At 47.9% G+C, this 15,225-nt stretch overlaps 1 protein-coding gene across 1 annotated transcript in view; it reads left to right on the forward strand.

The window, feature by feature from the left end:
* ltv1 (LTV1 ribosome biogenesis factor) overlaps window positions 1–15,225 on the forward strand; it is a 31,791-nt gene that overhangs the window by 12,027 nt on the left and 4,539 nt on the right. The window contains exons 4-10 of the mRNA XM_063055437.1: window positions 397–484; window positions 1,528–1,663; window positions 5,628–5,865; window positions 5,971–6,098; window positions 8,453–8,589; window positions 11,048–11,100; window positions 12,016–12,216. Of these exons, the coding sequence (XP_062911507.1) occupies window positions 397–484; window positions 1,528–1,663; window positions 5,628–5,865; window positions 5,971–6,098; window positions 8,453–8,589; window positions 11,048–11,100; window positions 12,016–12,216 (981 nt within the window). The remainder of the gene's footprint in view (window positions 1–396; window positions 485–1,527; window positions 1,664–5,627; window positions 5,866–5,970; window positions 6,099–8,452; window positions 8,590–11,047; window positions 11,101–12,015; window positions 12,217–15,225) is intronic.

Raw genomic sequence — 15,225 nt, forward strand, 5'->3', positions numbered from 1 at the left:
CGACACCAATGTTGTCCAAGGGAAGGGCATTAGGACCCATACAGCTTGGCACCAGTGTCGTTGCAGAGCAATGTGTGATTAAGTGCCTTGCTCAAGGACACAACACGTTCCCTCAGGTCGCTAGTCTAATGCCTTAACCACTTGGCCATGTGCCCACACTTGTGCTGTAATAGCATTATGCTAAATGCTAATCCCTGTGCTATCATGCTGCCGATGTGACAGATTATTTAGTAAATGTCCTGGATGAAAGAAAGTCAATTAACAGGGTAGAGAGAATGTGAACTTGTGGGAGACAGACAAGGAGAAGTTATCGCTGGGCTCAGTCTGCAGGTGAGTATTCCCTTGCGCTTCATCACAAATGGACCTTCAACCGGTGATCTGTCCTTGTGTTTCCAGAGTTGCTCCATTAACCTGCCATCCTCGGTGTTCGCCTCAGAGTTTGAGGAGGAGACGGGCCTGTTGAACAAAGCTGCCCCTGTTCGAGGTAACTCCAGAACCGCTGTTTCATGCTGATTCTGAATGCTGTCTGAGCATCTGTCTGCATTCAGTGCTTGAGGCTGTAAAGTGTGATTTGACATAGAGCTCGAAGGGGTTTGGCAAGTGCGGGAATGTAGCATTGAATTCCAACCTCTTTTATGCCATGGACCAATGCCATTAAGCAAGGAGTCTGTGGACTCCAGGTTGGGAACCCCTGGTCTAGAGGGTCAGTTGTGATCCAGAGAGAATGTGTTTAAGGTAAGCGGGGGGAAAGCTCATAGGGGTTAGTGGGTGTGTGGAATACCCAGCCAGGGGTGGTGGTGGAGGCAGATACATTAGGGACATTTAAGAGACTTCTAGATAGGCTCATGGATGAAAGAAAAGTGGAGGGTTATGAAGGAGGGAAGGGTAGGCTTAATCTTGGAGTAGGTTTAAAGGTCAGCACAACATCATGGGCTGAAGGTGATGGGAGGGTTTAGAAATGTGCAGATAATTTTTTTTTCCTCAGAGTGGTGAGTGCTTGAAACAGGCTGTCAGGTGGTGCTAATAGCAGATACAACAGTGGCACTGAGCCTGCAGGGAAGAGAGGGAAATACGTTTATAGATCAAACCGAAAAAGTTTTGAGAGGTCCAGATAGAGTAGACATGGAGAGGATGTTTCCTATAGTGTGGAGGACTAGGACCAGGGGCACAGCCTCAGAATAGAGGGATGTCCCTTAGAACAGAGATGAGGAGGAATTTCTTAGCCAGAGGTGATAAATCTGTGGTATTCCTTACCACAGATGGCTGTGGACACCAAGCTGTTGGGTATATTTAAAGCAGATGTTGATAGGTTTTTGATTAGTCAGGCATCAAAGGTTACAGGGAGAAGATAGGAGAATGGGGTTAATAGAGATAATAAATCCGCTATGATGAAATAGCAGAACATACTTGATGGGCTGAATGGCCTGCAGTGGGTCACACTGGCTGCCTGCAGTGGAACCAGCAGCTCCTAGATTAGCCGCGAGAGGTCACCTGGATGCTCACAGTGTGCTTGGTGTCTTCCATCAGGACCACTCCCGGAGCTGGACCCTGATATCGTGGCTGCCCTGGATGATGACTTCGACTTTGACAACCCAGACAATGTCCTGGAGGATGACTTTGTGATGAAGGCAGTAGGGAACAGGGGCGAGACAGTCGCTCGCACGTACGTGAGTTGGTTGTCACTGGGAGTTGGGGTGTATCCTGTGAGTTGGAAAGGTTGAGGGGAGTAAAAACTGGGTTTACTGTCAATGCTTAAGTAGAGATGCAATGAAAAACAGCATGCAGGAACCTGGCATCAAGGAAGCAGCATTCACAAGAAAACAAGTTAGACACAATTTTTTTTCAGGAAAAAACACAATGACTGCAAAAGAAATCTCCACTTTAGTGCAGTTATTAATTTATTTTTATTTCGAGATGCAGCACAGTAACCGGCCCTTTCAGCCCAACAAGCCCCCACCGCCCAGTTACACCCATATATCCAATTAACCACCTAACCAGCGTGACTTTGGAATGTGGGAGGAAACCCATGCACTCACGGGGAGAACATCCTGTACAAACCGGCAGACAGCAGCGGGAAGGTGGTCATAGTGTTGCTAAACACTACTGGTTCGGGTTTTGCTGGTCGGTGAATGGTTGAAGGGAAGTTACTGTTCCTGAACCTGGTTGTGAGAAGATGGTATGGCATGGATGCTGGTGTTCTCCAATGATGGATGTTGTCAGAGTGTTCGGCGACAAGCTAAACCTTCTTAACTTCCTAAGTAAAGATGTTGGTGCGCCTTCCTAGAGATTGCGTCAATGTGCTGGCCGAGGACAGGTCACCTGATCACTAACACCCTGGAATTGAAAGCGGCTGGCTCTCTTCAATGCTGATTACCCCTTCTCCCTCCTCAAGTCAACAATAGGCACTTAGTTCGTGCTGAAGTTGAGCAAGAAGTTGTTGTTGTTGCAGTAGCACTCCAACAGGAATCCTGTCTCGCTCTGGGAATCTGGGCGCTCAATCAGGAATCCTGTCTCTGCACTTTAGGTAGCTGGTGATCTGGATGTTCAATCAGGAATCCTGCTGCTGCAACTCAGGGAGCTGGGGAACTGGGTGTTAGACAATAGACAATAGGTGCAGGAGTAAGCCATTCGGCCCTTCGAGCCAGCACCACCATTCACTGTGATCATGGCTGATCATCCACTATCAGTATCCAGTCCCTGCGTTATCCCCATAACCTTTGATTCCACTATCTTTAAGAGCTCTATCCATCTCTTTCTTGAAAGCATCCAGAGACTTGGCCTCCACAGCCTTCTGGGGCAGAGCATTCCATATATCCACCACTCTCTGAGTGAAAAAGTTTTTCCTCAACTCCGTTCTGAATGGCCTACCCCTAATTCTTAAACTGTGGCCTCTGGTTCTGGACTCACCCATCAGCGGGAACATGCTTCCTGCCTCTAGCATGTCCAATCCCTTAATAATCTTATATGTTTCAATAAGATCCCCTCTCAGCCTTCTAAATTCCAGAGTATACAAGCCCAGTCGCTCCAGTCTTTCGACATAAGTCGCTCCAGTCTTTCGACATATGACAGTCCTGCCATCCCGGGAATTAACCTTGTGAACCTACGCTGCTCTCCCTCAATAGCAAGAATGTCCTTCCTGAAATTTGGAGACCAAAACTGCACACAGTACTCCAGGTGTGGTCTCACCAGGGCCCTGTACAGCTGCAGAAGGACCTCTTTGCTCTTATACTCAATTCCCCTTGTTATGAAGGCCAGCATGCCATTAGCTTTCTTCACTGCCTGCTGTACTTGCATGCTTGCTTTCAGTGACTGATGTACAAGAACACCTAGATCTCGTTGAGCTTCCCCTTTTTCCTAACTTGACTCCATTTAGATAATAATCTGCCTTCCTGTTCTTACCACCAAAGTGGATAACCTCACATTTATCCACATTAATCGGGAATTCTGTCTCTGCATCTCAGGGAACTGGATGTTCAATCAGGAATTCCGTCTCTGCATCTCAGGGAACTGGGTGTTCAATCAGGAATTCCGTCTCTGCATCTCAGGGAACTGGATGTTCAATCAGGAATTCCGCCTCTGCATCGCAGGGAACTGGGTGTTCAATCAGGAATTCCATCTCTGCATCTCAGGGAACTGGGTGTTCAATCAGGAATTCCATCTCTGCATCTCAGGGAACTGGGTGTTCAATCAGGAATTCCGTCTCTGCATCTCAGGGAACTGGGTGTTCAATCAGGAGTTCTGTCACACTCTGCATCTCGGGGGACTGCGGGACTATTGCATGAAGTTGGACGGGAAGGGCCAAGACCCTGTTGACTGTGACACTTCACCTTCAAATATGTTACCTTGTCACTTTCTCTGGTAAACAGGTGACGAAGTGGAGTAGTGGGGATTGGGCTGGTGTTGGAGCGGGTGCCTGAAATTCTTCCCAGGCAAGCAGACGGTATTGGTATTGGCTTATTACTGCCATGTACCAAGATAGAGTGAAAAACTGGTCTTGTACGCTGTTTAGACAGATCAATACTGAGCTAAGCAAGGTACTTCTAGAGGCACACTGTTGGGTAGCACAGTAGAATAGCAGAAAATGTAATGTTTTACAGTGCCAGCGACCTGGGTTCAGTTTCCACAGCTGTCTGTAAGGAGTTTGTACGTTCTCCCCGTGACCACGTAGGTTTCCTCTGGGTGCTCCGGTTTCCTCCCACACTCCAAAGATGTATGGATTGCTGTGTTAATTGGTCACATAGGTGTTAATGGGCAGCATGGGTCTTTGGGCCAGAAGGGCCTGTTATCGTGCCGTATCACTAAACAGTGCAGTATAAAGTGTTACAGCTACCGAAAGAGTGTAGTGCGGGTAAACGATGAAGTGCTGGATCATAACGAGGTAGATTGTGCAGCCAGGAATCCATCTTAGCATACAAAAGGTCTGTTCCAAAGTCTGATAACACCAGGAGAGAAGCTGTCCTTGAGCCTGGTGGTACGAGTTTTCAGGATTTTGTATCTTCTACCCAATGGGAGAGGAGAGAAGAGAGAATGTCTGTAGTGGGTGGCGTCTTTGATTACGCTGGCTGCTTTACCAAGGCAATAAAAGGTATAGACAGAGTCCATGGCTGATTCCTCTGATGTGAGTTCTGGCCACAGTTTAGCACAGCTTTAGCATGGATGAACTGGTTCCCCACATCCACTCTATCTAGACCTTTCAGCATTTAATAGGTTTCAATAAGATCACCTCTCATCTTTCAAAACTCCAGCAAGCACAGGCCCGGAGCCATCAAAAGCTCCTCATATGGTTAACCCTGTCCTTTCCCACGATCATTCTGGTGAATCTCCTGTGGACCCCTGCCAACGACAATACATAACATGTTCATAAGGGTACATGTTTGGCACAGCATTGTGGGCCGAAGGGCCTGTATTGTGCTGTAGGTTTTCTGTGTTTCCTTAACGAGCAACCGGGCAGGAGTTGGGGCCCTATAAATAAAGTTCAAACCTTTCCTCCAGGGAGGGATTGCTGAATAGGACGCCAGTGAATCAGGGATCTCCCTCCCTCCTACTCCCCTCACCACCTGCCATCACTTAGCATTCCTGAACTATGGGGGGTGACAATGAGGAGAAAAAGTCCTGCACAGGGAAGGATAGAATACAGACCAGTACAGCAGTGGAACAAGCCCTTCTGCCTAAACGAGGTCCATATCCTTCCATTTTCCACACATTCACATAGCTAACTAAATGCCTCTTAGGTCTCTAATGTTAGGAGAGAAAAGGTGAAATATGAAATTAAGCAGAGGCTCAGAATAGGGGGACATCTTTTCAGAGCAGATGAGGAGGAATTTCTTTAGCCATAGGATGGAGAATCTGTGGAATTCACTGCCACCGACGGCTGTGGGGGTCAAGTCATTGGGTATATTTAAAGCAGGGGTTGATAGTTTCTTGATTAATCAGGGCATCAAAGGTTACCCAGGAGAATGGGATTCAGAGGGATAATAAATCAGCCTTGGTGAAATGGTGAAACCCTTGATGGGCTGTATGGTCTGATTTTGCTCCCATGCCTTACGGACTTAGAATGGTCATTTGGACATCTGTGAGGCGACATCTCACATTGGAGACTCCGAATCAGTCAGTTCTTACTCTCCCAGGGGATCCGACGGTGAAGATGATGAGGAAGATTGGGAGGATACAGAAGACGAGGATTGCGACTCGGACAGCGCACTCTCTGATGAGTCCCGGTCGGGTTCTGGTAGTGGCAGGAGCAGCCCCCGGGAGTTCCTCTTCGCGGAGGAAGAGACGAGAAGTCGCTTCACCAACTACTCCATCACCTCCTCAGTGATGAGACGCAACGAGCAGCTCACCCTGTTGGATGACCGGTTTGAGAAGGTCAGTGTAGAACTGATATCCCTGTGTCCATGTTCCTCTCCTCCCCTCCCCGCCTTATGCCTCCTCAGTCTGTGGCCTCTCTTCACGGTGTTCTTTTCCCCCCAGCTGTATGAAGAGTACGATGACGATGAGATTGGGGCCCTGGACCATCTCGAGCTCGAGGGCTGCATCCAGGTGGACAGTGAGCGTCTTGGTGTAGTCATCTCCGATTACCACAGTCAGAAGTCTAAAGTGTAAGTGAAATTTTCCAACCATTCCGAAAGACTGCCTTTTATAAGATTATCTGTCACATGTGCATCGAAAAGTCAGTGAAATGCAACATTTGCGTCAGTGATCAACACACTCCAAGGATGGTTTGCCCATAACTTAGTAACCCTAACCCTGTAACGTGGAGCAGGGCGGGGGGGCAGGTTCGGAGATCCAATGAGCAAAACAGAAAACATTTTAAAATGGGTGCGTTAACTATTTATTTAAAAATGAACAATGAAACACTAAACCAGGTGTTTAGCTAAATAAGCGTTCATTTAAACTATCCAAAACCACTACACTGTACATTCAGTTACCCTTTAATTGAGCGGACACTCTGCTAAATCTTCCTGACATAAAAGCAAAGAACTAAGCGTGTTACGAATGGATAATTAACTAAACAAACGTAGGGAAGCCAGCCTGCCCTCAAGTTTACCTGGTCCATTTCTGACACCTCCCTCCCCTTTCTAGATCTTTCTGTCTCTGTCTCTGGAGACAGCTTATCCACTGATGTCTACTATAAGCCTACTGACTCTCACAACTATCTGGACTATTCCTCTTCTCACCCTGTCTCTTGCAAAAACGCCATCCCCTTCTCGCAATTCCTCCGTCTCCGCCGCATCTGCTCTCAGGATGAGGCTTTTCATTCTAGGACGAGGGAGATGTCTTCATTTTTTAAAGAAAGGGGCTTCCCTTCCTCCACTATCAACTCTGCTCTTAAACGCATCTCCCCCATTTCACGTACATCTGCTCTCACTCCATCCTCCCACCACCCCACTAGGAATAGGGTTCCCCTGGTCCTCACCTACCACCCCACCAGCCTCCGGGTCCAACATATTATTCTCCGTAACTTCCGCCACCTCCAACGGGATCCCACCACTAAGCATATCTTTCCCTCCCCGCCTCTCTCTGCATTCCGCAGGGATCGCTCCCTACACAACTCCCTTGTCCATTCGTCCCCCCCATCCCTCCCCACTGATCTCCCTCCTGGCACTTATCCGTGTAAGCGGAACAAGTGCTACACATGCCCTTACACTTCCTCCCTTACCACCATTCAGGGCCCCAAACAGTCCTTCCAGGTGAGGCATCACTTCACCTGTGAGTCGACTGGGGTGATATACTGCGTTCGGTGCTCCCGATGTGGCCTTTTATATATTGGTGAGACCCGACGCAGACTGGGAGACCGCTTTGCTGAACATCTACGCTCTGTCCGCCAGAGAAAGCAGGATCTCCCAGTGGCCACACATTTTAATTCCACATCCCATTCCCATTCTGACATGTCTATCCACGGCCTCCTCTACTGTAAAGATGAAGCCACACTCAGGTTGGAGGAACAACACCTTATATTCCGTCTGGGTAGCCTCCAACCTGATGGCATGAACATTGACTTCTCTAACTTCCGCTAGGCCCCACCTCCCCCTCGTACCCCATCTGTTACTCTTTTTAATGCACACATTCTTTCTCTCACTCTCCTTTTTCTCCCTCTGTCCCTCTGAATATACCTCTTGCCCATCCTCTGGGTCACCCCCCCTCCGTCTTTCTTCCCGGACCTCCTGTCCCATGATCCTCTCGTATCCCCTTTTGCCTATCACCTGTCCAGCTCTCGGCTCTATCCCTCCCCCTCCTGTCTTCTCCTATCATTTTGCATCTCCCCCTCCCCCTCCAGCTTTCAAATCCCTTACTCACTCTTCCTTCAGTTAGTCCTGACGAAGGGTCTCGGCCTAAAACGTCGACTGCACCTCTTCCTACAGATGCTGCCTGGCCTGCTGCGTTCACCAGCAACTTTGATGTATGTTGCTTGAATTTCCAGCATCTGCAGAATTCCTGTTGTAGGGAAGCCAGTGGTAGATTCCTCAATGGTCCTTCAGCGCTGGTCACGACTTCAGCCTGAAGCGGGCCTCGTGAATGGCAGAAAAGAACGATGGCAAACCTCCTGCACAAGCTACTCTTATCTCCCCTCCCGCCAAACCACCCGGAACGGGAAATGAGTGCCGTGGCACGCAAGCCAACCAATGGGAAAGAGTGTTGCAGACTTTAAGTGGACCAATCACTGATCACTAACTGACACAATGGAAGCAGCTTTCGACCGGCAAATAAGCCACACCGCCCCACACAACAAACCTGTACGCCTTGAAAATGTGGGGGGAAGCCGGAGAACTTCCTCCGGGTCATGAACAGAGCATCCAAGCTCCTTGCAGACAGAGGACGGAATTGTATCCCTGTAGCTGCTGCTGTAAAGAGTTATTCTAACCGCTACACCACCGTGCCACAGAGGTGACCCTTCGCGGTGCGTTTCGGACTTCGGAAGGAGCTCTGGTTTAACTCCTGATCTTTCCCACAGCTGTCAGATGCCGGACGATCTGGGACCGAGAGCGGAGGTCCTATTACAGGAGGAGGAGGAGGAGGAAGCGCAGGGGGAGATGGAGACCATTGTCACTGAGGAGCCCACTGAGCAGTGGGACTGTGAATCCATTCTCAGTGAGTACTGTCTGCGAGAAGCTTGGCCTAAAGAAATTCCCTCCCTCTGCTGTGCTCGACAGTGCTACTCTCATTTCGAATCACTGCAGCTGGAATTGGTTTATTATTATCACATGTACCACGATACAGTGAAAACATCGAACATACAACAGTACAGCGTAGTACAGGCCCTTTGGCCCACAAAGTTGTGCCGACCCTTAAACCCTGCCTCCCATATAACCCCCCACCTTAAATTCCTCCATATACCTGTCTAGTAGTTTCTTAAACTTCACTAGTGTATCTGCCTCCACCACTGACTCAGGCAGTGCATTCCACGCACCAACCACTCTCTGAGTAAAACCCTTCCTCTAATATCCCCCTTGAACTTCCCACCCCTTACCTTAAAGCCATGTATTGAGCAGTGGTGCCCTGGGGAAGAGGTGCTGGCTTTCCACTCCATCTATTCCTCTTAATATCTTGTATACCTCTATCATGTCTCCTCTCATCCTCCTCCTCTCCAAAGAGTAAAGCCCTAGCTCCCTTAATCTCTGATCATAATCTGTACTCTCTAAACCAGGCAGTATCCTGGTAAATCTCCTCTGTACCCTTTCCAATGCTTCCACATCCTTCCTACAGTGAGGCAACCAGAACTGGACACAGTACTCCAAGTGTGGCCTAACCAGAGTTTTATAGAGCTGCATCATTACCCCATGACTCTTAAACTCTATCCCTCGACTTATGAAAGCTAACATCCCATAAGCTTTCTTAACTACCCTATCTTTCTGTGAGGCAACGTTCAGGAATCTGTGGACATGTAACCCCAGATCCCTCTGCTCCTCCACACTACCAAGTATCCTCCCATTTACTTTGTACTCTGCCTTGGAGTTTGTCCTTCCAAAGTGTACCACCTCACACTTCTCTGGGTTGAACTCCATCTGCCACTTCTCAGCCCGCTTCTGCATTTTATCAATATCTCTCTGCAATCTTCAACAATCCTCTACACTATCCACAACACCACCAACCTTTGTGTCGTCTGCAAACTTGCCAACCCACCCTTGTCTTGCGTACTGTTCACACAGATCAGATCATTACACGGTACATTGAGGCAGGAAAAAAGTGAAGCAATAACAACGCAGAATAAAAAAAATCTTCATTTAAAGATTTTTTATTTGTCACATATATTAAAACCTATAGTGAAATGTGTCATTTGACCAACACAGTCTGAGGTGTTGTCCACAACTCCACTAACCCCGACTCTTATGTCTTTGAGATGTGGCAGGAAACCGGAAACACAAAATAATCTGCAGATGCTGGGGTCAAGGCAACACTCACAACACGCTAGAGGAACTCAGGTCAGGCAGCATCCGTTGAAAAGATTGGTCGACGTTCCGGCCTGAAACAACGACCGATCTTTTCCACGGATGCTGCCCAACCTGCTGAGTTCCTCCAGCGTATTGTGAATGTGGCAGGAAACTGGAGCACCCAGAGGAATCACATGGGTTTCATGGGGAGAACCTGCAAATCCTTACAGCCAGTGGTGGGAATTGAACCCGGGAGATAATCAGATTTAATAGCATGTACATATGGCATGAAATATATTTTGTGGCAGCAATATATTGCAATGCATAATTTTTAAAATTTAAATTATAACAAGAAATATATTACCAGTGGCGTTGTAAAGCGTTGCACTAACCGCTATGCTGCTGTGCCCTCACAATGTACTATGATGCTGTGAAAAGCTTGTCTTGCATACTGTTCATACAGATCAGATCCTTACACAGTGCAATGAGGAAGAACAAGGTAAAACAATGACAGAATGCAGAATAAAGTGCAGCGCCAGCAGACAATAAGGTGCAAGGTTATGAGGTACCGACAGACCACTTGAGTGCTCCGCTGGGTCAGTCCAAACACTCTTCTTATTTAAGTTTGTCTGCTTCGGGCTCTTCCCTGATGCTGGAGGTGTCTCGGTGGAGCACATTCCCACCTCTTGAGCGATGTCAGAACAAAATCCGGTGTACAGAGCAGTGCTGGGGGGGGGGTGGGGGGGGAAGGTCAGTGCTGCACTGCACGAGGGGTGACACTGAGGGAGAGCCGGCACTGTGAGTGCCACTCCGGGAGGGACAGCACTGAATGACAGTCCGTGCTGCTGTCGGGGTGGATGGAACACTGAGCCTGACCCTGTACCACAGCTGGTCAGAATAACCCTAGGGAGGGTTTCCCAATCACTTATATGCCATGGACCAATACCACTAAGCAAAGGGTCTGTGGACTACGTGCTGGGAACCCCTGCGCCTATGCACGTGAATGTGAGGAAAATGGAAGGATTTGAACATTATGTAGGCAGGAAGAGATTAGTTAGCCATTGGATTACCAATTTATCTGGTTCAGCAAAACACTGTGGGTTGATGGGCCTGTTCCTGTGCTGTACTGGTCTCTGTTCCCTGTAATACGATGGAACTCAATCTTTATTTTTCTGCAGGCACCTACTCAAATCTCTACAACCACCCGAAGCTGATAACAGATCCACCAAAGGTATGACGTTTGTTTTTTCCCAGAAAGGTAACTAGTAGAGATGTACTGCAGGGAAATAGGCTCACCACCTCCATACTGACCTGTCATCACCGCCACAGAGCCAGTTCAGTGCTGTAACTAACCCAGGAGCCCGATGGCTGCAGGCCACAGCTGAGGAGCCGAGTTCAGTGCTGAGGCAAATAAAGCGTCCCGGAGTAGTGATATGAACACTGGTTCATCTTATTAACCTGGCCCTGCCGCTTCTATCTTCCCTGAAGTTTCAATCCAGCCCCAAGTCCACTTCAGCAATGGTTGATGCAGCCGTACCTCTGCATTCTTGAGAGTCCAGTTCACCAAATATTTGAGGATACCACAAAATCGCCGGGTTGTACAAATCGTTCAAAAGCGCACTTCCCAGCAGGAAGTTACAGGCTGTAGATTGCAGCGATATTAGTCCCAAAAACATATTTAATAGAACTGTAGTTTGTTAGATGCCTGCAAAGTGCCACTGTGTCTCGCCAGCCGTAGAAGACCACAACCTGCACTCAGTAGCCACATTGTTAGGTACGGGAGGTAGCTAATGAAGTGGTCAGTGAGTGTATACTTTCAAGTCTCTTTCACTCCAGGGAAAGTAAGCCCAGTGCTGTCCAATCTTTCCAAAAATACCAGAGTCCTACATCCGTAAGAGCATAAGGCACAGGGCCCGAATGGGGACGTGGACCCCAAGATCCCCTGTTCCTCCTCGCTGCTAAGAGTCCTGTCATTAACCCTTGTCCTGCCTTCCAAAGTGAATCACTTCACACTTTTCCAATCTGCCACTTCTCAGCCCAGCCTTAAATTTGTACTTATTTTTCAAAGCACTCAGACATTTCATTAAGTTGCTTGCTGTCACCATGTTGAATGGAGTAAGGTCTTCACACCCAGTACTCTTTTCAGCCCAGAACAATCAAGGTTTCCCGTAAAACAGGAATCCCATTGGGTGTCCTGCCGAAGTCAGGTCTCACGACAAAACAGCTGGAGCGAATGGAAATGATCAACGACAGCGACCTGCCAAGGGCTTCCACACAGACCCGTCCGCGCGACGAGAACAAGGAAGAGAAGAAGTTGCGGAAACAGGCGATTAAAGTGGAGCGAAAGGTGAGTGTTCCTGGCTGGGTCCGCTCCATGAGACTGCGGGACTAAGGATATACAGCGAGGACCCGTTGCTGAGGGGTGGGTGTTCAGCTGCTTCCTATTACCGTCAGGTGCGGAGAGGTCCACGCTGATGTTCGGACACAGATCCGAGGGCGTGCCTTACCATCACAGGTAGTGTCTTTCTGATAAGACCTCAAACCAAGGCACACAGTCTTCTCTTAAGTGTGGGTAAGGGGTTTCCAAAAGTTTGCCCCCTATTTAACCACTACTGTAGGTTATCTAGTATTAGAACATAGAACACTACAACTCGCATTCAAGCCATTTGGCCCATCGAGTCTGTTCCACTATCTGATCATGGCTGATTTATTATCCCTCCTCACTCATTCTCCAGCCTCTTCTCTGCAGCCTTTGAAATGCTTACTAATCAAGAAACTATCAGCTTCTGCTTTAAATATACCCAATGACTTGGCCTCCATAGCCATTTGCGGTAATGATTTCCATGCATTTACCATCTCTGGCTAAAGAAATTCCTCCTCATTTCTGTCTGAAGGACATTCCCTTATCCTGAGGCTGTGCCCCTTGGTCTTAGACTCCCCCACTATAAGAAATATCGTGTCTGTTGACTCTTTCTGGGCCTTTCAATATTTGTTCAGTTTGATCTATTTCCCTCTTTTCCCTGCATGTCCAGTGTTTACTGATCTCGTCAGTGCCATTGTTGTATCTGCTATTACCACCACCCATCCACCTGTTCCAAGCATCCACCACTCTGAAGAAAAGATTACCTGTACATCTCTAAACCTCCTGTCACCTCCGGCCCATGATGTTGTGCTGACCTTTTAACCCAGGGGTCCCCAACCTTTTTCGCACTGCGGACCGGTTTAATATTGACAATATTCTTGCGGACCGGGGGGGGGGGGGGTGCGGGGGCAGGGTTGCCAACGAACAAGAGTAGCAGTCAAATGCGTTGTTTACCCAAAAGACTACAATAACCATGAAGCCTTGCGCGGGCACCAATGCGCATGCGCGTCATGACCTGCTGATTCCTTCCCCCCCCCCCCAAGCAAATCCTTTTTGGCGATTCTGTTCGTGGGGGTCGGTGTTAATCACTACTGGAATATAGGTGATAAGTGGGTAATACACTCAATTTTGTATCTAAAAGGATTTATCTAACGGATTTAATATTAAACACACAGCGCATATTTTCCTCGCATGGATATAATGATAAATCAATTATCAGGGGAGCTTGAAGTGTTGAACGAACTTCCAGTAGAAGTGGCAGAAGCAGGTTCGATATGATCATTTAAAGAAAAATTGGATAGGTATATGGACAGGAAAGGAATGGAGGGTTATGGGCTGAGTGCAGGTCGGTGGGACTAGGTGAGAGTAGCGTTCGGCACGGACTAGAAGGGCCGAGATGGCCTGTTTCCATGCTGTAATTGTTATATGGTTATATAGGTCACTTATAAGTCAATAGCATTATAACATTTTAAGTAATATTTGGATATTAAATGCACAGCACATATTTTCCCCGTATGAATATATAAAATCATTGCAACACACGAATATCGCTGAATCAGTGGGAGCCCTGGGCTTGTTTCCCTGCAACAAGACAGTCCTATCAAGGGGTGATGGGAGACGCCTGAAACGTCGACTGCGCCTCTTCCTATAGATGCTGCTTGGCCTGCTGCGTTCACCAGCAACTTTGATGTGTGATACTCGAAGGGGGTTCCTTATGTCCAGTCTATTCCGCAGTTTAGTTTTCGTTGCATTTATTGCAGAAAACTCCGCTTGGCAGAAAAATGTTGGAAATAAAAGCAACGTTTTCAGTGCTTTTGTGGCTGTCTCAGGATATTTAGCCTTGACTTTGATCCAAAATGCCGATAGAGATGTTATGTCAAACATACTTTTCAGCCCGTTGTCATTTGCAAGCTCGAGGAGTTGATTGCCTTCCCGCCCTGACACGGATGACGCGCGGGTCATGGCCTCGCATGCGTAATGGCTGATCAGTGGCTGTGACAGGGAATGAGGAAAGGTGCAGCTGACCAAATCATATCGCTTCCTCGCGGCCCGGTAGTGCATGCTCTGCGGCCTGGTACTGGTCCGCGGCCCGGTGGTTGGGGACCACTGTTTTAACCTATTCCAAGATTACTCTAACCCTTCCCTTCATAACCCTCAACTTTCTTTCATCCATGGGCCTATCTAAAAGTCTCTTAAATGTCCCTAATGTATCTGCCTCTGCCACCAACCCTGGCGAGGTATTCCACGCACCCAACTCTGTGTAGTAAAATGAACACTTAACTCTGATATTCCCCCACTTCCTCTTCCCCCCCCAACATACTTTCTCCAGTCACCTTAAAAATTATACTCCCTTGTGTTAGCCATTTCCACCCTGAGAAAAAGGCAGTGTCTGTCCACTCTGGTGTCCAGGCTGATGTTCAAACACAACCCTGAGAGTGACCCACCATTGGAGGTGTTGTCTTTTAAATGAGACTTCAGACCGAGACACTGTATTGTATCAAATGTGGATAATGTTTGTACCACGTTTAACTGCTGATGTACAGTACTGTGTGTGCAAAGCCTTGAGTATATATCTAGCTAAGGTGCCTAAGACTTGCACAGTACTGTATTTGTCAATGTGGAACAGGGTGAGTTTGTAAATCCAGCAGGAGCAAAAGATGTTGGAATAGTGGATGTGGAGTACCTCATGAGGAGAGTGGGGCAGGGGCAGGGGGTGGCACGGATACAGACTCACCCAGCCCTAAGACACCAGGCAAGGTAATTTGGTTCATCATTACAGGACGTCTCTCTGGTGCTTCTTGCTCCCTCCCTTCTTTCCCCTTCTCCCAACCACGATTCCCCTCTCCCTGCCCCCTTCCCACTCTCAATCTTCAGTAGACCCATATCAGGATCAGGTTTATCATCACTCACATAAGTGATAAAATTTGTTTTTTTCTGTGGCAGCAGTGCAGTGTAATACATAAAATTAGCACAGTACTATGTATACTTAGCTAA

Source organism: Mobula hypostoma, chromosome 8 (assembly GCF_963921235.1).
Source record: "Mobula hypostoma chromosome 8, sMobHyp1.1, whole genome shotgun sequence".
Classification (NCBI taxonomy): domain Eukaryota; kingdom Metazoa; phylum Chordata; class Chondrichthyes; order Myliobatiformes; family Myliobatidae; genus Mobula; species Mobula hypostoma.